The 21,638-nt window shown below is 39.0% G+C and overlaps 1 protein-coding gene across 2 annotated transcripts; it reads right to left on the bottom strand.

Annotated features, from left to right (window-relative positions):
- Positions 1-185: 185 nt before the first annotated feature.
- Positions 186-15,582, bottom strand: LOC139944212 (serine--tRNA ligase, mitochondrial-like). 2 transcript variants are annotated; one of them, XM_071941192.1, is made up of 12 exons: positions 15,486-15,513; positions 14,730-14,888; positions 13,795-13,950; positions 12,834-13,001; positions 12,218-12,336; positions 11,203-11,356; positions 10,193-10,304; positions 9,498-9,631; positions 8,736-8,839; positions 7,781-7,874; positions 6,222-6,314; positions 186-5,354 (listed from the first exon to the last, which is right to left on the bottom strand). In XM_071941192.1, the coding sequence occupies exons 2-12, from the start codon at positions 14,868-14,870 to the stop codon at positions 5,187-5,189; spliced, it is 1,443 nt and encodes a 480-aa protein (XP_071797293.1). In that variant the 5' UTR covers positions 14,871-14,888; positions 15,486-15,513; the 3' UTR covers positions 186-5,186. The 2 variants fall into 2 exon arrangements, with proteins under 2 accessions (XP_071797293.1, XP_071797286.1); XM_071941185.1 differs by having other exon boundaries at positions 187-5,354; positions 14,730-14,894; positions 15,486-15,582.
- Between the last annotated feature and the right edge of the window lie 6,056 nt (positions 15,583-21,638).

Below are 21,638 nucleotides of genomic sequence, written 5' to 3'. Positions count from 1 at the left end.
TCAACAACTGAGGGTGGTCTGTGTGTGCATGTACTCTATTTACTTATCTCCTGCCACAGGGGTACCAATCAGAAGTATCAACAACTGAGGGTGGTCTGTGTGTGCATGTACTCTATTTACTTATCTCCTGCCACAGGGGTACCAATCAGTAGTATCAACAACTGAGGGTGGTCTGTGTGTGCATGTACTCTATTTACTTATCTCCTGCCACAGGGGTACCAATCAGAAGTATCAACAACTGAGGGTGGTCTGTGTGTGCATGTACTCTATTTACTTATCTCCTGCCACAGGGGTACCAATCAGAAGTATCAACAACTGAGGGTGGTCTGTGTGTGCATGTACTCTATTTACTTATCTCCTGCCACAGGGGTACCAATCAGAAGTATCAACAACTGAGGGTGGTCTGTGTGTGCATGTACTCTATTTACTTATCTCCTGCCACAGGGGTACCAATCAGAAGTATCAACAACTGAGGGTGGTCTGTGTGTGCATGTACTCTATTTACTTATCTCCTGCCACAGGGGTACCAATCAGAAGTATCAACAACTGAGGGTGGTCTGTGTGTGCATGTACTCTATTTACTTATCTCCTGCCACAGGGGTACCAATCAGAAGTATCAACAACTGAGGGTGGTCTGTGTGTGCATGTACTCTATTTACTTATCTCCTGCCACAGGGGTACCAATCAGAAGTATCAACAACTGAGGGTGGGTCTGTGTATGCATGTTCTCTATTTACTTATCAATAAGGTACTGTGCATTTCTATTGTATGCAAGTCTCTTATGTATTCAAACAGTGGTGCCCAATAAAGTGCCGGATTTTGTTTGATTTAAATGTAAAAACAATACAAGGGCCAAGTTCACACAAGGACATCATTAACTATAGCTTGATCCCGTACTCTGTTTAGTTGACCATTTGGAACCAGCTTTACAGAGCATTGTCATATCACTGGTTATCAATAGACAGCTTCATAGCACAGTGCAGAGGAAATGATTAGCGTACGTTGAGTCGCCGGTCGTGTTAACATGACATGACTAGAGTTGTTTGCACTATAACTTCTGTGCATATGTCCTATGCATGTCACTAAACAACAACTAGTTAACCATTGGTCATTCCGCTAACTTTATTATGTATGAAGCCAAGGTTCCAATTAACATTTTTGAATAATACATGTATGTGCAAGACTTGCCTGACCTAATTCAAATTGCCTTTTATTTTTGCTCCGGTTCCAAATTGTCCATGACCAATCTCCATTTCTGTAGTATTTATCTGTAGTATTTGTAGTGGCAGTGATTTTCATTTCTTACAAACTTGAAATGTACGACATCAAAGTGTACTCTTTTCATAAGTTTCTTGAACAAGTTTTTCAAAAGGCAAAACTTATGTTGACATGTATGTCCATTGCCCAATGCCTCAAAATTATAAAATTTTACATTGTAATGCAAAGCCAAGTAATTTGCCAAACAAAAGATCAATTTGTGATTCACAAATAATATAATCGCTCTCCACATATTTGATAACAACTCCAAGAAGTTTTATACTACCACAAATAAACAAATTCTCATGAGGATTTAAATGGTTAAGAATGTTCAAATATTTATACTGTTAGTGGGGCTCATGTATAGTGTTTGTGATGCCATTTCGTCCATTATTGTAATAGTTCTTGTAATAGTATTTGTACTTCAATCAAGGGTCACATTTTTCCAAGTCTTTCGAAAATTAAGCTTTGCAAATTAAGTTTTCCCCTATGTAATGTTTATAGCTCAAACGAGAAACAAATGTATTGGATTTTGATGAGTTTGAGTGAAATGTTCAAGCCTTACAAGGGTTTTAGAAGAATTATTTGGTATATGTATATTTTTGGCAGTCTTAAAAGAAACAGTATTTCTATTATTTACAAATGTCCCTTCTCTTGTGTACAACAATTGTCATTACCTTGCTATGTATTAATATTTATCTTCTAAAATTTGTTCAGACAGAAAAAAATAAGTCAAGGAGTACTTTGGCCATTATTTTAGATTGCAGTTTGTTAAAATGTAAGGGAAAATAAGTTGTTTTCAGACAAGTATTTCATTCATAACATCATGTTTTCAATGAACACTTTGTACAACCAGGATGTTGAAATTATGTCAAATACGATAATCGTGGAAACTTAAGAGTGAAAAAAGAAATTATTTTTATTTTGCAACTAACAGTGGTGTAGGGAAGTAATGGTGGTTTGGGGGTCTCTTAATGTTATTTTCTTGAAATTATTAGTAACTTAGAGGCAAATGCTTCCCTGAAGAGTGGTGCTGGTATGAACTTGACAAGGATTCTTTCTGTTTTAAACTAACCCAAATATTTTGTCTTTTTAGTTAGCGATCCTTTTAACTTTATCTTTAAAGTGTAAATTTTATTAACAATGGTGACTACAGCAAGCTAGTAAAAACGTTGAGACCAATTAAGAACTAACTTTGCGGCAGTAAAGTAAATAAGGAGAGTAGTCTCCCAAATTCATAAATCTACTACACAACAATGTACACATGATGTTATCGCAAAACGATTACACATTTATACATATATTTTGATGTTAAATTTCTTTATTTACCACCAAGAAGTGTGAATTAATTTCAATAAGAATTATTTTCTACCCACATGCATGGTGTAAGCCAGTTGAAACAAGATGTCATAATTTGCCTTTAATTGGAAATAAAGGATGTTTAAATCATGTAAACTGCTCACTTACATTGTACACATTACTTTGACATGTATGTACATGTACCAGATCAATGTTGCCTGTCTGGCTGAATTAACCATGTTTTAAGGAGCGATCAAATTTGATAAATTCTTATACAGTTCTTATGCACTATGAATCCACCAAAACTATGTTATAAACTGAAGAGTTTTATTTTGTGTTTTTAAAACAAATTATTTTCATGTACCCAGAGCAACTTACATGTATTCTACACAATCTTGTTCAGGTTTGATGTTAATTAAGTCAGGGTGTGTTCGTTTAGCTTCCCTGGGTCGACCCCGCAGTAGTCACTCGGGTGAGCCCCTGACAAGAGCTAATCGAACGATCACACTCGCCCTCTCGTGATGACGGCATGCACCACAGGTCACCCCCAAGTGACCCAATCCACAACAAGCAGGGCACTGGGGGCTGACCCGGGTGAGCCCGATCAAAGCTATTCGAAAGCACCCTCAATATCTAACCCAATGCATGAGGTACTACATGCTTAGCACAAATCTTCTCATATGAGAGATACTTCATTGTTACATGTCACAATTCAAGATACAGAATTTTTGGATTGACCCAAGGATAATGTGTATAGAACCAGACCAAATCTTCAAAATTTCTTTATAAATTGTACTGAAGCCTCAGTACAGATTATTTTGATGGTGTTACTGCAAAATGTTCTTTGAGTACTCGGTGATTATTTAAGATTATTGTTTGTTTAATATTGTGCTATTTGATGGAATATAATGGAATATCATAGTATATATCAGAACTTATTCAAGTAATGTGTTGGATATTAAGTCATTTCATAGTCTCTGTGCAAGATGTTCTTGTTGAGTTGGTCAACCTCTATGGGAATGCCATAGGCCCCATGTACTCAACGCTACACATATCGCGACTATTCCACCGATAGAGGGCATTTCTGTAAGGTGATCTGGAAATTTCTAAGAGCGACTGCTATCATTCGATAGTAACATGTGCGGCAAGAAGTGGATCGGGGATCATGATTTATAGTTGCGTGATAGTGAATAACAACATCTTGAACCCCAAGACTAGTCTATTCAAGGTACAGAGCAACATCCTTAAAGGTGTAGATTGAGTCAATCACTTGTTATTTAGTTTTCAGTCATCACACAATACAACTAGCCTGTGGTTATGTTCCAGTGAAGAAAACCCCCAAAACTTGATGTTTTGGCAGGGTTTTTGTGCCTGTTCAAAGGTATTTTACCGGCGCTTTCAGCAAACGAATGGTGCCAATATCACGTTCCAACAATAGATAGAGCGCTAGTTCTTCATCCTGCGCTTTCGTTGCTCTAGTATCGTTGATTGTGATCAGGGTCAATAGCTCGGTTAATATCTCACAACCTGTTGCTGAGGAAATAACTTACTTCAAGCCATACATTCTGAAATTATTGTTTAAGTGGTGTGAGAACAAACCATGTTTACTAAAATGCTAGAGTTTTGACATTGTTCGTGTTGGAAGTATGCCCCACTTCTTATATACCGCCCTCTAGTGACAACATATAATATAATGCAACTCATTACTTAGACTGAACATGACCCAAAGAGTTCTTAAACAAGTCAAGTAGTCATTGCCTCTTTCATTTGAGTCTCAATCTAATGAACCCATAACATGGTGTTAGAAGTGAGCTGATATAGTGAACAGTAAACATCATTGATTGAGATCATTTAGAGAGTTGGAGTAGCCAGCCTTCAACCGGAAAAGAGAGTTTTACTTGAACTGAACATGACCCAAAGAGTCAAGTAGTCATTGTCTATTTCATTTGAGTCTCAATCATTAAGAACCCATAATAATAATAAATAGTTATGATATAGCATGTTTTACATTAACCGTATCAATGCGCTTTACATCAGTGCCCCGGTCATTAGGCAAATATCATTCCTTTAATCTTTCTCAGCTCACTGGGGAGTATACAGCCCGAGTTGCCGTGCGCTCAGAAGGCTTTTTCAAACACAATATCAACCTCTACCCTTGCAGGTACCCATTTATACCCCTGGATGGAGAGAAGCAACTATAGTAAAGCATCTTACTCAAGGACATACGTGTCACGACCGGGATTCAAACCCACACGATGACTATAGCCACCAGAACTTGAATTCGATGCTCCTAACCACTGGGCCACAACACCCATAACATTTTGTACCTCTATGTCCCATTTCTGCTCATCTTGCCCTGGTGCACATCACAGTCTAGTGTAGTGTAACAATCCACTGGTTGACTTTGTAATACTTGTTTGACCATTCATGTACGGCTGTAGAAGCTTTGGTATCGAGATACTTCCATCTCTTTGCAGCTTATCTTGCCCTGGTGCACATCACAGTCTAGTGTAGTGTAACAATCCACTGGTTGACTTTGTAATACTTGTTTGACCATTCATGTACGGCTGTAGAAGCTTTGGTATCGAGATACTTCCATCTCTTTGCAGCTCATCTTGCCCTGGTGCACATCACAGTCTAGTGTAGTGTAACAATCCACTGGTTGACTTTGTAATACTTGTTTGACCATTCATGTACGGCTGTAAAACCTTTGGTATTAAGATACTTCCATCTCTTTGCTGATTACACTCTAGGATTGTCAGAATCATACGAGGTACTGCACAAGCTGTACCATTCAACTGCAGGAAAAGTTCAATGAGACAAATGATGAGAAAAACACACAGGCAAGGGACCAGGGCCCAACTTCATGGCTCTGCTTACTGTAAGCACAGAATCGGCGCTTACGGAAGCAGGTAATTATGTGCTTACGGCAAGCATATTTCAAGGGTTTGGCTTCTGCACGGGCATACTCCTCGTTATACTATGCATTCTACGCTTACAAGGCTCGCGCAGAAATTTGGCGCTTGCACGTAGCGGCGAATCTTGATCGTAAGCGCAGAATTCGGCGGTAAGCAGAGCCATGAAATTGGGCCCTGGACAAGAACACACAACCCACAGAACCCTATCGTAGAGGTGGAGCACTTATGCGCACCTACCAACAGCAACTCTCTGATGACCGGGGGATGGTTGGTATTGAAACAAAGCAACTTCACCAAGGCAACCAACATGCCGAACAATGGAAACGAACAATTAACAAAGCAAACAAAATATAGTCACTGAGCAACGCCTGTGCGCTGTACACACACAGACGTCACAATGATAGTTGAATTTGACCCTTTGCATAATGACAAATTCCTATGGATTTTGTGTAATTGTCAACATCAAATGACGTCAGGGTTCAAATTTCTCCAGACTCTCATCTGTTGGAGAATGAGTGTTACACAAAACTGAATTTGATAAAGTGCCTTGCTCAAGGACACAAGTGTCGCGACTGAGCAGGCCAGAGTGCAGAACTTGAGTCCACCGCCTTAGACCCCACAAAAAAATGCTCCTTTGACAGTAAATCAAATGGAAATAATTCTCTGGAGGATTGGTAACCAATGAGCCCTGACTGGTACACAACAAGGTTAGATCATGATTAAAATAAAGTAAAGAGTTATTCTTACAGTGTAGGCATGTCGTACATTCCCTTCATTCGTCCTGTACTGTATCTTCAATCGTCTGCTCTGATAATCAGTGCAATTTGATGCACTGGAAATCTGCAAAGTTTAATTTAACAAATTTATTATATAAATATCAAGGTGTGATGATAGTTTGTAGTTTGCTTTTTGTTTGTTTGTGCGGTTTTAAGAGGTCAATGCAGACGCGACCCCATTACTCCATCATTCCGTTCACAGATGCTTGTCGTGTTCATTGGTCACCATGTGTTACATAACGATAGGTCAATGGGTCATCATTTGTGGTGTGTCATGGCCGAGTGGTTAAGAGCACCGGATTCAAGCTCTGGTGTTTGATCAGCAGAGTGTGGGTTTGAATGACACTTGCTACGTAGAATTTGGGAGGTAATGCCTGCTGCTCTACCGGCCAGGCTTCGGACTGATGATACCCAAGCCTACACGCGTATGGACTGTAAAAGGGGTAACCCTGTTTCAGCCCCAGGAGTAGGTGGCAACGGCCTCTGGATAAAAAATTGTAGCCCACACCTTGAAGTGGCCTTCAGGCCTTGTGTGTCTGGCGACTTTCATAACAAAAAAATTTTAAAAATTTAAAAATCTGTTGTGATTTGAACCGGATGTGGTCTTTTTTATTCTGTCCACACACAGTGTTAAAAGATAAAGCCGAAGTGGCCTACAATCCCGGCCAAAATGCTTGGGCCAACCATTCCTAACGTTATATAAAACCATTCCCTGTTCACTTCCCACTTACAATAATCATTCTCTCCCCCGCCCCCGTTCAATGTTGACTGGAACACAGAAGAAGACCGCTAATTGGAACCAACATTGAAAGGGGGCGGTGAGGCCCAACGAGATATGGCCAGGATTGTCTGAAAATATTTCAGCGTTATATTTTTTTAACATTACAAAATAAAGCTTTCAAAGGGTTACAGTTTTCATACAGTGAATGTGTGTTTATTACTGAGTAGAGCGTTAAACAAAATTCAAATCAGCAAGGATTTCTTTAGTTTGGGGGGGGGGGCCTGACTATGATTATGCATTGACAGCAAATTTTCATGTATTGCTGAGTTTGGCGTTAATACACAATTGTAATCAGTAAGCATGTTTTGTTAGGGGGGGGGGGGACTTTTCAGGGTTGAACCCGATTCGGTCTAACTTTAGAACCGTTCAGGTTGAACCATGAGTTAAACCAACTTTAGTACTGTGTCTGAACGACCTATATGATAACTCCACACCAACATGTTTGGACTTGTATCAGATTAGTATGCCTGGGGTCGATTTCACAAAGAGTTAGGACTCGTCTTAGAGTTTACTCGTCCCAACTTAGGATTAATTTTAAGGTCTGCATGCTACAGTGCAGGGTTGGGACTCGTCCTAAGTCCTAAGATTAGTCTTAAGTTAGGAAGAATTTTGTGAAATCGACGGCTGTTCTAATAACAATAAATTGGTATATAGTATCATATCCTACAAAATCAGACAACTTCATTGATAGGATTTGAGACTGGTGGGATTGATAGTTCAAAACCAGTAGAAATAAAGTCTATATTTACCTCTCCATAGCTTTGTCTCGCTGGCATCCATGCCTCAATATCATACTTCCTATAAGCAGGCGCTCCTAAATCATGAGATGGCATGTCTAATACTCTACATGAAGGGAAAAAAATAACACAGGATAATTTCTTTCATCATTACAATTATTTGCCTAATGTTTTAGTATTCATAGTAAAGCATTTGTATAACAACTTGTCACTCTTCAGCTAGCTATGATATCGTCTTTATCGCCCTAAACATTTGTCTGATCAAATATCTACAAAGTACTGGATTTGAAATTATCACCAACATAAGCATTGACTAGTTTGAATCTGAAAGCTTATTTAGTTAGCCGAGATATTGTACCATCTTAAATACTGGCATGGTCAAACAAATGGCATTCAAAGACCCCCCCCCTCCCCCAAGTCATAAATAGGTTATTTCAATTGTAGCAATTAAAATGGGGCAAACCCAATTCCCAGACAAACACACGCCCTTTTTTCATTGTTTTCACTAAAACATAACCACCAATACATAGTGTCCTGGCTGAGTGGTTTAGAGCATCGAATTAAAGTTCTGGTGGTTAAGTCATCAGAGGTGGGTAAGAATCCCGGTCGTAAGACACTTCGCTATAATTGCTTCCCTCCACCCAGGGGGTAGAAAATGGGTACCTGCGAGGGTAGAGATTGATATTGTGAATGAAAAAGCCTTTGGAGCGCTACGGTTGCCCAGGTTATACTCCCCAGGGAGCTGAGAAAGATTAGAGGAATGTTATTGGCCCAATGGCCAGGGCACTAATGCAGAGTGCATTAAGACGTTATTGTGAAATGTTATATAAGAACTAGTTATTAATTTTATTAATTATGATTCAACTTTCAAAAGTTGAACTGTGCAGTTATGGAAAACTAGCTGGTCAGAACGAATCAAATCATATAAAAATAATATTGTTGTTAATTAAAAAGTATTCAAACTTACTGGAAGTGTAAACCAAGTTCAGTGAAGAGATCTTGCTGTATGCTGACGAGCTCCTTAAATATTTCTTCACTCTGACCCTCAGTAGAAACACAAAACATCTCCACCTACAAACAAAGAGTTATTCAATATATTAGTAGGTTGGTATGACAGCCTGTAGAACATGTACAAACACAATCTCCTTTTGATCAAGAATTTGCATTTCACAACACCCTTTATAAGGATTATGCTATTTGATTGGTTTAGAGCATGTTACATAATATCTTATTATTACACGAAAAGCGACACACTATACAAGCAGCTGCTTGCTCCACACGTTATAGCTATAATCGCAGCTAACAATATACTATACCCATGGCAACCCGTGTCCTATACCCATAGCAAAAGCAGCTCCTTGGTACCTAGATGTCTAAGCACCGTATTGTACGTCTTGTTTTAACAAGAAAGCCATTTGCCTCTGAGGGTGTACAAACTCATGGACCCTGTCACAATGTGCAGCAATTGTTTTGTTTTACCATGGTCACATATTCCTCTTCTAAGGAGGTGTTCTGTTAAGCAGACAAACAGTTGTTCAAACGAATTTTCATGACATTGTTTTACTTGTTTCTCAAAAACTACAGCACCTCAGCAGGTAATATTTCCAGGGAAGCTTTCTACTATCATTATTTTCAAACTGTGTAAGTTTAACGTAAATCTGTTGACATTGTGTTTTTGTCCTACAAAAAGTACATAGACCCTTTAACAAGAATAAGTGTTTTGTCTAACCTTAGTGAATTGATGAACCCTGTAGAGTCCTCTAGCTTCTGCACTGTGTGTTGTCTCTGCTCTAAAGCATTGACTGATGGCAAACACCTTCTGAGGAAGATCAGTCTGGTCCAAAACTCTATCCATGAAGTATCCTGATAAGGCAACATAATCAAATGGTCTCAATCAGTCAGGGAACTAGATTTCATACCATTCGTCAGTCAGAAATGTACAGGGCCCAACTTCATGGCTCTGCTTACCGCTGAATTCTGCGCTTACAATCACCATTCTCCGCTTACGTGCAAACGCCACTCTTCTGCGCTAGCTTTGAGTACATAGAATGCCTAGTTACATGTAGTACTCACGGCCACAAGCAAAAATTCCCTGATAAACCCTGAAATTGGTGGCAGCTACTCAAATACACTTGTGTAAAAATTGGTCAGTGCAAAAACAATGAAACTCAGCATAGTAAGAATCGTGTGAACATCTGGAATAGTTTTAGCAAATCAATTACACCATTGTACACTGGTGCAAATTTAGAGGCATGTGTGGCTGTTGTTATCATGTTTTTGCACTGCAGTGACAAATAACACTTGTTGACAATAATACATTTCAAGAAGCTTTTGATAACCATGTGTTTCTATAACTGGATATTCCAATTTGTTTGAGATCATTTGATTCTGAGAATTATAACTCATTAAATAACTACAGCGAACCTGCTAGGCCAACCTCTGCAGTTCCAGATAGACATAAATCCCTGTCATGTTTCCTTCGATCCAACTTATAAACTTGTGTGTGTAAACCTTTGGTTCGCATTCCACATCCTTCCTGTTGGAGAGAAACAAAATCAAAGTAATAGTCTATATCAAATACTGGTTCAGAATCTCAATATACATGGGTTATAACCAGTGTTGTAGCCACGGTGGGCGGTGCTGGGTCGGTCTGCCCAGGACTCACAATTTTTGCCCAGCACTCTTGAGCAAAATACATTTTGCTGCCCAGCACAAATTTCCCCTAGAATAAATTAAAATATTGTCCACTGTGCATTGATCTGAGACACAGCTAATGATAAGGAGTATCAAATGTCACAGAGAAAGACCACAGTCAAAATGGCCAGTCAACTAATTGCATCACTCTGTAGCACAAACAGTCTTGAAACCAGGACCAAATTTCATAGAGCTGCTAAGCACAAAAGCGTGCTTAGCATGAAAGTGTTGCCTTGATAAAAACAGGATTACCAAACAAATTGCCACAAGATTTTCAGGATACGCGCAAACAATAGCTGAACACCATTAATAAGTGATATGCAAGAAATGGAAATTTGGCTGGTAATCCTGTTTTTTTCAAGGAAAAAATTTCATGCTAAGCAAATTTGCGTGCTTAGCAGCTCTATGAAATTGGGCTCTGGCATCATGCCTGAAACTTGCTCTTCAGCAATAATGGCCACATAATTAAACATGAATAATTTTGTTGATCTGCTCGCCCAGCACACACAACATCAACCACCACCCTCACAGGTACCCATTTATCCCTGGGTGCAGGGAAGTAGGATACAAGTGTCATGACCAAGATTCAAACCAACACTCTGATGACTTAACCAACAAACCGCTCATTCCTTAAACCTTTTCAGCTCCCTGGGGAGTATACAGCCTACGCAATCACAAGAACCATTTCTGCCATCACATTATACATGTACCCATTTACCCCTGGTTTCCAATGTACTTACAAAAACGAGTGGTTGTACGAGATCAGGCACTGACAGGGCCCTGAACCCTCTGCTGAGTAGTCTATCTACTGTAAAGCGTATGAGAGCGTGCTCTAACATGGCCGCCGCACCCTTCAGAAAATATGACCTATGACCTGTGATATGACCTAGATTCCTAGGAAGAAACATTAATAGAGAATTGAAAATATCACTCAAAATGATCGATTCCATTGAATATACATGTATCTCGTTAAAAGGCATACCTCATCATTGGTTTTAGGTAGAGTACATGTATATTCATAAATATAATCTTGTTTTAAAGAATCACACCACACAACCAAATGTGTGAAAGTTTAACAACAAGGTGAAACAAACATTGAAAACAATAACAAAACATTTTTTTTTAATCAGAAAATATGTGCGTGCTCATTTATGTATGTGTTTATTTCAACTGCAACGGGCAAACAAGCAACAGTGATTTGTGAGTCTTGAAATTTTCTTGGCTTTGACTGACAGTATTTCATAGTTACTTCTCAGGAGGATTGGCGACTTGTGTGACTAATAACGAAGTCACTACTGCTTGCTTAGTCGATTACCGTTTTTCAACTAATCTGTAAATCATGCCGCCACAACTAATACACCAATAGTTGCGACAACCTGCTTGGTGACTCAATTGTGTCGCTCACGACTATTTACGATAACATTATTTACTTCTGAAACACAATCAGACATCAGTGACACAATCCTTCACTCCTTTCATCATGAATTTTACTATTGTGCCTGCCACATATTCATCTTTGGAACTGAAAATTAGTTGCGACTAGTGTCGAAAACACAACTCATTGAGGCGTGCCTAGTCGAGTAGTAAATTTCACTAGTTTGCCCAGGCCTAATTGGTTCTGGTATAAAGTTCATTATCAGCGAGCTTTGTTTCCCTTTTTTTGATAATTCTAGAAACACTTTCGATGAAATGCTGATCTTTCTTTTTGAGCTATTCATGACGTGGCAAAGAGAGCGAGAGAGAATAAAAACTCACTTGATCCTAATAATGTTCAGATTCTCTCCTAATTCAATGTGACTCTTGACAGGAAAGTTGAAGGTTGGTTTCCGTCCCATTAAAGCAACCAACTTGGGCTCATCATCCATGTTAAAAGGCTGAAACAAAACCACTTATTGAATAGATGGAAGTGTGCATCGGGGACAAAGAATATTAATTTTTGTTTTTACCCTTACAACGATGTGTGTTTCACTGTATACTCAGTTCTGTGAAAAAAAAAACAGCCATATTACTCGGGTGGGATTAGAACCCATGACCTTTACAATTTTAGAGTAAAATCTTACCAACAAGTCTGACCACAAAGATGGACCACCGAGATTGCCCGGTAGCTAGAGGCAGTTCGAATCCTATATTTTTATTTTTATATTTTTTAGGAAAGTACTTACACACATCGGTGAATATGGGTAAAACCTAAATAAATAAAACCATTTATAACAAGAAAACTAAATCTGTACCGTACTTTTGAAAGTAATAATCAAATAAAATTTATTTGATTTTGTGAATATGTATTGACCAGTGGAAGGATAAATTCAAAATGTATGCTTGGTTTTGTTGGATTGTTGTGGTTGGTATAAATGAATCTTTTGTCACTTACTGCATCTGGGTGCGTTCTATTAGGCAGCTTACATGCAGATTGAAAGAACTCATTCTCTGCTTCCTTAACCTGGCCTCTCAAGACACTACAACGATCATCCTCTTCTCCGCTGCTTCCAAGATCACTCAGCTCTTTCTCTAAGTGTTTCAATTTCTTCCAAAGTTCCACCTGTACATCACGAAATATGAAACCAATCAACAACAAAAATTCATAGATTAATAGACAATTCAATTCATCAACATGTTGTTCATGCCCTAGTGGTCATGAGCACTGGATTCAAACTCTGGTGCTTCTGATCAGCAGAGTGTGGGTTTGAGTCCCAGTTGTGACACCTACATGTATGTCCTTAAAACCATTGGACACTTTCTGAACAGAAAAACATTAAAAGTTCACAGATTTACAAATAACTTACAGGGTTTACAGAAGGTTACTTTTTGAGAAAAAAATTTAAACAATTATCAATTCTCGATACCGAGAATAACGGATTTATTTTAAACACATGTCTCCCGACTCCGATGACCAATTTAGCCTAAATTTTCACAGGTTTGTTATTTTATATATAAGTTGTGATACACGAAGTGTGGGCCTTTGGACAATACTGTTTCCCGATGTTGTGCGATTGCTTTAAGCAAGAACCATGATGCTTTGTCCTTACCAAGACGTAAAGCCGCTGGTCCTGTGTTGTGTAATGCTCAAAAAGAACCCTGTGCATAATGCATCCGAAAACGTGCAACACACTACGTATAGAGCTCAAGGACGTCGGAAACCGGATAAGTTTTACAGAGTTTCTTACTTTATTACGCCTTTTAACCAAAAAGGCATTTCTGAATGGCAATAAAAGAGTAGCGACTCGTTCTTAAACTGCCATTTAAAACCTTTAAACGGCCGTTAAAGAACTCATCGCTACCCTTTGATTCACTTATTATCAAATCAAAATACTTGTTTACAAATACATAATTACCACTTGATAGACATCTGCATCTCCTTTCCTATGTCTAACATTCTCAGCTATCTGATCTGTGTTGTTGCAAACATCTTGCATATCAAGATGAGGTCTTAAACTCTCTGAAAATATCCAGTCATCTTTCTGCAGCACAGCAGAAGAATGCATGTGACTCTGAAAGAACAAAAGACAGAGTTTAGCAATTATTGGGAACACATTTTTAGGCTGTCAAGGCCGACTGGTTAAGAGCATCAAATTCAAGTCCTAGTGGTCGAGTCACCAGAGTGTGGGTTCGAATCCCGTCATGACACATGTGTCCTTGATCAAGATACTTTACTATAATTGCTTCTCTTCACCCAGGGGTATAAATGGGTACGTGCTAGGGTAGAGGTTGATATTGAGCATGAAAAAGCCTTTTACTTTTATTTATGTTGTTCATTAGTATTATATTTTCAACAACATGTGTAATTTTTATGGTCATTAAGGTTCGTTAAACTAAAATAATGGCCGAAACAAAATCTCCCCAGTGAAAACTCCCTAAGGTTGGGACCACAATGGTCCCAGAAGTTCAATTTCTCGCGAGAGTTGCACAGTCTATAGCACCGGTTAATAGCACCGGATTCAAACTCTGGTGTTTCTGATCAGCAGAGTGTTGTTTTTGAGACCCGATCCTGACACCTGTTTCCTTAAAGGCCTAAAAGCAGGACACTTAACCATGATGCTTCATTGTTCGGATGGGAAGTAAAAGCGTTGCCTGGTATGGTGTGTTGTGTAAACTACGTAAAAGAACCCAGTACACTTATAGAAAAGAGGAGGGGTTCGCCCCGGTGTTCCTGGTTAAATTGGCAAAATATTGCGCCACAGCACCTTTATCGTCACTGATGTAACGGATATGTGCGCCATTATATTGCGAAGCCATTACATTGTTATATTAGCATTATAATGTTTACTACCTGTAATTGAAGACCACTGAGTACTTGATGATGGATTGAGGATGAACGTACAGTTCTGCAAGGGATTACTGTTTTAAACTTGGAGAATGAGACATTGTTAAAGAGCCCCCATCTGTTGTGATGTAGAAGTCTCCTTGCCATGCTGTAATCTACAACTTACTGTCCCTTATACAAAGACACAATCAAACAACAACAGTTAATATCTTAACCATCTTATTGTTAACCCTCAAATTTACTGACAATACCCAATATGAATTATCATGCATGCCCTACTGATCTAAGAACAAAGGAGAAGAGGAGATGGACGTTTTAGTGTCTTACTCTACATGCTCTAACTAAACATGCTCAAGTCCAAACTGCCTATTCTGTCGCCATTGCCAGGGTTCATTATGGATAACTTTCCGTATGGCGACACCACTTTTTCACTCATTTTTACAAAAAGGGATATCTTATTGAGGTTAATTAGATACTATTACTATATTATTATACGGAAACTTTTCCTTAATTATTATAATAACTAGGTTATGTGAGTACATCATGGCATACCGCAACTGGTGAACCCAGTTTTTTATAAAAATATGATGATTTGAATGATTGTCAATCATATCATCAATGTCAGTGTCACAAAGTAAAGTTAGAAAGTACAAACAGCAGGAAAGGAGGATAAAACTTAGCCAGAGAAAGAATTTTATCGGGAGAACATTCAGTATTTACTATAAATACTGTTTTACAATAATAAATTTATATCATCTTTACCTGTTCAGCGGGTTTACTTTCCTTTGATGTATGTTTTGTAGATTCATAAAAACTTGACGATCAGGCTTTCCATGGGGGCCGCCATTTTGCTTTGAAGACCGCCGATTTTTTAGTTGAACGCTTGGGGGCGCTCTACCAACTGACCACGGAGTTCAAAGAAGAACTTTTTAGAAAAACTCTATGAAACCCGAAAAGTTATGTCACTGATATTTATATTGTCTTCAAACAATTTTTTTCTAAAGAAACAACACGACAAAATTTAAATTAATTTTACACCCCCCCCCCCAAATTGCCGACATTTTGTAAGTTTATGAGACCAACAACTTGCCGCCTAAGTGGTAAACATAAATTGAAACTCACTTTCAAAGACATGTTTCAATCATGAAATTTTCACAGTGATATATTATGATATGAGCGAATCCGAGCGGAATGAATGCGATTGACAACCTCATTTCACGGCATTTATTAATCACGGGCCGATCCCCATAAATTTCTTCTCAGAAATAATTTGTCACCTCATCTTTTTTTTTAATCAAAGGATAGGCCTACCTTGCAAATGAATCATAAAACCGCCCGTTTCAGACATTCAAACTGGGACCTATAACAAAGAGGAATAGAGTCGGTTCGGGAAGGGTCGTTGGAAGAAGTGTACAAAACCGAGGAGCTGTTGCCAAAAAGTATAATTAGTACAAAAGAGGGACTGTGTGTGTGTGTGGGCATGCCTACACCGGGTGCGTTCGTTTAGCTTCCCTGGGTCGACCCCGGTCTGCCCCCGGTGCGTTTGAATAGCGCTGACGTCATTCCAGGGGCTCACCTGGGTCAGCCCCCAGTGCCCTGCTTGTGGAGTGGGTCACTTGGGGGCTGGCCCCAGGTGCATGACGTCAATACGACAGCGGTGAGTGATCGTTCGTTTAGCTCTTGTCAGGGGCTCACCCGAGTGAGCACCGCGGGGTAGACCCATGGAACTAAACGAACGCACCCTATGTGTGCGTTCGTTTTTTAGCTTCCCTGGGTCGACCCCGGTGTGTGGTGTTTTCTTTTTCCAGGACGAACGTGTGCAGATAATTACCCACGGTCGTCCTGGGAAAGAAAAACCGCCACACACCGGGGTCGACCCAGGGAAGCTAAACGAACGCACCCCATGATAACCGCATGTCTACTTTTGATAACTGCTGGGGCCGGCCCCAGGTGCATGACGTCACCACGAGAGGGTGTGAGTGATCGTTCGTTTAGATCTTGTCAGGGGCTCACCCGAGTGAGGACCTGGGTACGACACGGGGAAGTTAATCGAACGCACCCCATGTCTGCTCCATGCGTTAACATGTAGCCTACATTTCGTCTTCCGTCTTTGTTCACAGCATGCCACCAATGAGTGTATGGGTGCGTTCGTTTAAAGGAACACGTTGCCTTGGATCGGTCGAGTTGGTCTTTGAAAATCGTTCTGTAACCGTTTGTTGTCAAATTTATATGGTTAGAAAGATATTGTAAAAGTAGAATACAATGATCTACACATATATGCCTCGAAATTGCGTGGTTTTCTTTTTACCCTGTCGACTAACACGGTCGGCCAATTATGGGAGTCAAAATTTTGACTCCCATAAATGGCCGACCGTGATAGTTCGCGACGTAAACGGAAAACCGTGCAGTTTCGAGTGATACTTGTGTGAATCATTATATTCTTCTTTTAAAACATCTTTCTAACCATATGCATTTTATAACAAACGGTTTCAAACGCTTTTAATAGACCAACTCGTCCGATCCAAGGCAACGTGTTCCTTTAACTTCCCTGGGTATACCCTACGGTGCTCACTCGGGTGAGCCCCTGACAAGAGGTAAACGAACTACCACTCACCGCTCTCGTAGTGACGTCGTTTACCTGGGGCCAGCCCCCAAGTGACCCACTCCACAAGAAAGGCAATGGGGGCTGACTTGGATGAGCCCCTGGAATGATGTCAAAAGCTATTCGAACAGACCGGGGATGACCCACCGAAGCTAAACGAACGCACCCTATGTTTGGTTGGAATTGTACCACGTGAGAAAGTAGGTAAAACACGCCACTTAAATGCGAGTGGCCTCATCTACCCTGGGAAAACAAAATACGCTAGAATATGTTACCGTCGTCCCCTCGTTCCTCCGTTGCCTTGCGAAAGGTCCCTAGACACTCCGGTGGACATAATGCCCTAGGACACTGGGTGTCTTTTGGTTCAACCTGTTTTGAATTTGATGTTTTTTCAACACCTTGCGTTATCTCCATTTTTTTATATTTTTTCTAACAAACCGAGGGTGAAAGGTTCTTGGTTGAAACAATCCTATTTAGTATTTTGTAATCTAGTATCACCATACAAAAATGACACCATGTCACACTCACATTATTATTATTTAATCACAAACTTGATTTATTTATGGCAAGTTATGAAATATATATAACAAGACTCCCGTATTGCAAATATACACATATAGATACATAGTTGTATGTTTTGGGGCAATTTCTGTCCTAATATATTTATGACAGCCCTCAGAGATTCCCTGATGATCAAAACCTAAAAGGACTTCTCAACTTTCCGAGTCAAGAGGATGCCGAAATGTCAGTTTTTGATTCGACAGCTTTGACAGTATATCAGTCATCATAGTTCAAGCAGTTGGCGTTTGATTAAACTGACTGTCAAATCTTGCGATAAGCCAAAACTGTATAGTCGGCCCAATTCTGTCAAAGTTCTTAAAACTGATTATAAAAAAAACCTATAGTAAAGTGATACTTTTCTGAAAAACATTAATGTCTACACTCATAAAACCATGAGTGCTTAAGACACTTTTATTCACCGCAACAAATCTAGTATACATTGTGGTCGGTATACAAGCCTATTACAACACCGACACACGGTGGCTTGACCTGTTCCTGTTTTAAGCAGTACTTTTATGTGCTAAGCAAGTTTTTGCGCTTACAGACTTTATGAAACTGGGCCCGGTGCCAAATGTCATAAGCTGCACTGCACTTTTAATCTTAACACTGTTAGCAGTTCAGCTTCTATTTGGAAGATTACACCCATCGAAGTTTGCTTTCGATTTTTTGTCTCGAATTTTTGGTGATACTTAACATCGTGTATATCAAAATATTAATTTTAACACAAGAGTTTTACTTAATTTTAGAAAAAAAGTTATATCCAGTTATGGGCCAGTTATTATTGTCATTTTGTTTTGTAAATCATCCAAGTAACAACAAAACTTATGCAAAGGGAATTTGTCGACAGGATTAGTGATAATTCGCATTAAGTTTGCTATGTATAATCACGAACATTTTCAATTAAAGGTATAGGAAATTAATGCTAACTGATTTGGATTTGTTTTAAAAGTCAATAGAACTTATAACACATATAATGCCTTTAAACATAAGTCAACGTGTACACATTTTAAACACGAAGTTATCAATCATACACATAACAGTATTTATGGAGAGGTAAATTGTTTATGTGGGTGCGTTTGTTAATTGTGACGTGGGTTTGTTTTAGGGTTTTTCATTGCTGGATGAGCATCATGAACGAAACGTCGAGTTGAAACCAACGGTTATTTTTCAGAACCACCCCGACTCTCTTAGAGATTATCATTACATGGTGTTAAAGACACTGGACACTGTTGGTAATTGTCAAAGAGCAGTCTTCTCACTTGGTGTATCTCAACAAATGCATAAAATAACAAACCTGTGAAAATTTGAGCTCAATCGGTCGTCGAAGTTGCGAGATAATAATGAAAGAAAAAACACCCTTGTCACACGAAGTTGTGTGCTTTCAGATGCTTGATTTCGAGACCTCAAGTTCTAAATCTGAGGTCTCGAAATCAAATTCATGGAAAATTACGTCTTTCTTGAAAACTACTCCACTTCAGATGAGCTGTTTCTCACAATGTTTTATATTACCACCCTCTCCCCACTGCTCATTACCAAGTAATGTTTTGTGCTAATAATTATTTTGAGTAACTACCAATAGTGTCCACTGCCTTTAACGCAAACCTTTAGAGTGTAGTGGTTTAACATAGTCTGTGTAGTAGAAATCCCGACACTGAGAATGCCTTAATATATCCAACAACACATCGACACTTCTTGGGACGAAGACCGGGTTAAGAAGCTTGTCGAAACGTCGGCAGTAGCTATAATTATCATCCGAGCAAACCCATATAAAACACTACTGAGGGATTATCCGCATAGTTCACCGTCAAACAAAAAACGATTACAAATTTCAACTTCATAATTACTGAGGTCCCAGCGGGGGTTGAATGTGCAAACATTCACACTGTGGAAATCTCTCTAGAACTCTTCACAGAAATCTCTTGAACCCCTTTCACACAAGAGCAATTTAGCAAGGGTCCCTTTGTAAATTGTGTGGAATGGTTGTAAAATGTCGCAAAATTTACTTACGGTGTGAAAGGACAACAATGTTGATATACTGTCCAAGTTCTCTTGCAAAACCTTGTCAAACATTGCTACGTTTAACAACCATGCTAAAATTAGCCAAGGGACCCCAGTTAACACAACCATGTGAATAGCACTTTAGGAAAATGAACATAACTGGGGTGAATGGACTGCTTGTGAACTGTGCATAAATACTTTCACGGCAGAGAGGTGGGGGATGCATTAATATTAAATGAGAAAACATTGATCCATATAACAACAAATCACATTAAGCATTCGTTGCTCTCGGTACCACCTCGGGGCTGAATGGAGCGAAATGTCACGAATAACTTAATTAAAATCATCTTGAAATCGATACTGCAAATCATCTGCAGCTTTTTTTCAGTTCCTGTGTCTAATCAATTATGTGGAGTGCCGTACACTAAAGGGATAGGTACAATTGGTAACAATGTCTTTAAAGCACTGGACACCTTTGCTACTTGTCAGTATTATTACTTGGTATCCCAGCAATATTGCTTAAAATGACAAATCTGTGAACATTTTGACTAAATTGGTCATCGACGTTGCAAGAGAATAACTTCGTGTAATTAACAATAGTGTACAGTGCATTTACTCCAGGCAACAATCGACTCTTGATGTTCCTATTTAGCTTTAAATTTGAGGAACTCAAGAATGACCCATGAGTTATCTATGGCAACTTTTAAAACGATGCCCGTGTGCGTAAAATCAACTTTCAAAAATGATGTATAACAAAACATAACTCATAATGACATTCTCTAAATATTGTGTGATTATAGTAATTACTGATGGTCTATATAATTATTTGGTTTGTGGTAAAACCATTTTGTGTGTCTATTTGCCAGGTAGATTTTTCTCTTTAGAGATCTATCTTGCTTAATTCTACTACCGCTGCAGAGAAAATCTACTCGGCGGCATAGAACTTCATATGAAGCAATAAATATATCTAGTAAAGAACAAACTCTACCTGGCAAGTAGATACACACATGGTGTTCCGCACAGCAATTTTATCTCTCAAAACAATGCCTCAAATCCCATGTATTCTCGAAACCATACTTTTAACTGATCGTAATACCTCACCCAGAATTGGTCATTCGAAACTCAACCCGGTATGAATTAATTATAAACTGTGGGGAGTCTAATGTTACACCTTATACAAAGAAAGAATATCCAAAAATGATAATGTCACAAGAGGTTAATCACTAAACCACATGTTGGCCTGTTATTTAACCAACATCTAAGTCTCCAAGTCATTCGGCATGGGGGTCATTAATTTTTTAATGAGCAGACTTTTTCAATAAAAGCATTGATTAATAAGAATCGGTTACCAACCTTCAAACCAATGTGTATTATGGCACTGTTTTTGGACTCACAATGGATCGCCATTTGCACTTCCAGTATTTGATGTCATTATAGAGCGAGTTCCTTGGCCTTTGGTGGCATAGGGCAATAGTGTAAAGGCACTGGACGCGTTTGGTGTCAAAAAACAGTATCCTCACTTGGTGTATCCCAACATGTATATAATAACAAACCTTCAATTGGTCGTCGAAAAAGCAAGAGAAATGAAAGAAAAACACCCTTGTAGCATTACTTTGTGTGCTGTCAGATGCATAGGGCCTACTAAAATGTTTCAATTGAAGTCTTTTATTATTTAAGTGAGAGATGACCTCTTTCTCAAAAACTACGGTACTTCAGAGGGAGCCGTATCTCACAATCGGCTATTCTATCAACAA

This window comes from Asterias amurensis, chromosome 1 (assembly GCF_032118995.1).
Source record: "Asterias amurensis chromosome 1, ASM3211899v1".
Classification (NCBI taxonomy): domain Eukaryota; kingdom Metazoa; phylum Echinodermata; class Asteroidea; order Forcipulatida; family Asteriidae; genus Asterias; species Asterias amurensis.
Note: the sequence above shows the minus strand (reverse complement) of the source record. Positions and strands in the feature narration are given on the sequence as shown.

Bases quoted from the DNA above. Each gene is read 5' to 3' on its own strand.
- LOC139944212 (XM_071941185.1), bottom strand. From the start codon at position 14,870: ATGGCAAGGAGACTTCTACATCACAACAGATGGGGGCTCTTTAACAAT. The intron at 12,337-12,833 runs GTAAGTGACAAA...GTTTTGTTTCAG, and splicing joins ATAGAACGCACCCAGATGCA to CCTTTTAACATGGATGATGA. The intron at 9,632-10,192 runs GTTCGCTGTAGT...TTGCCTTATCAG, and splicing joins TGCAGAGGTTGGCCTAGCAG to GATACTTCATGGATAGAGTT.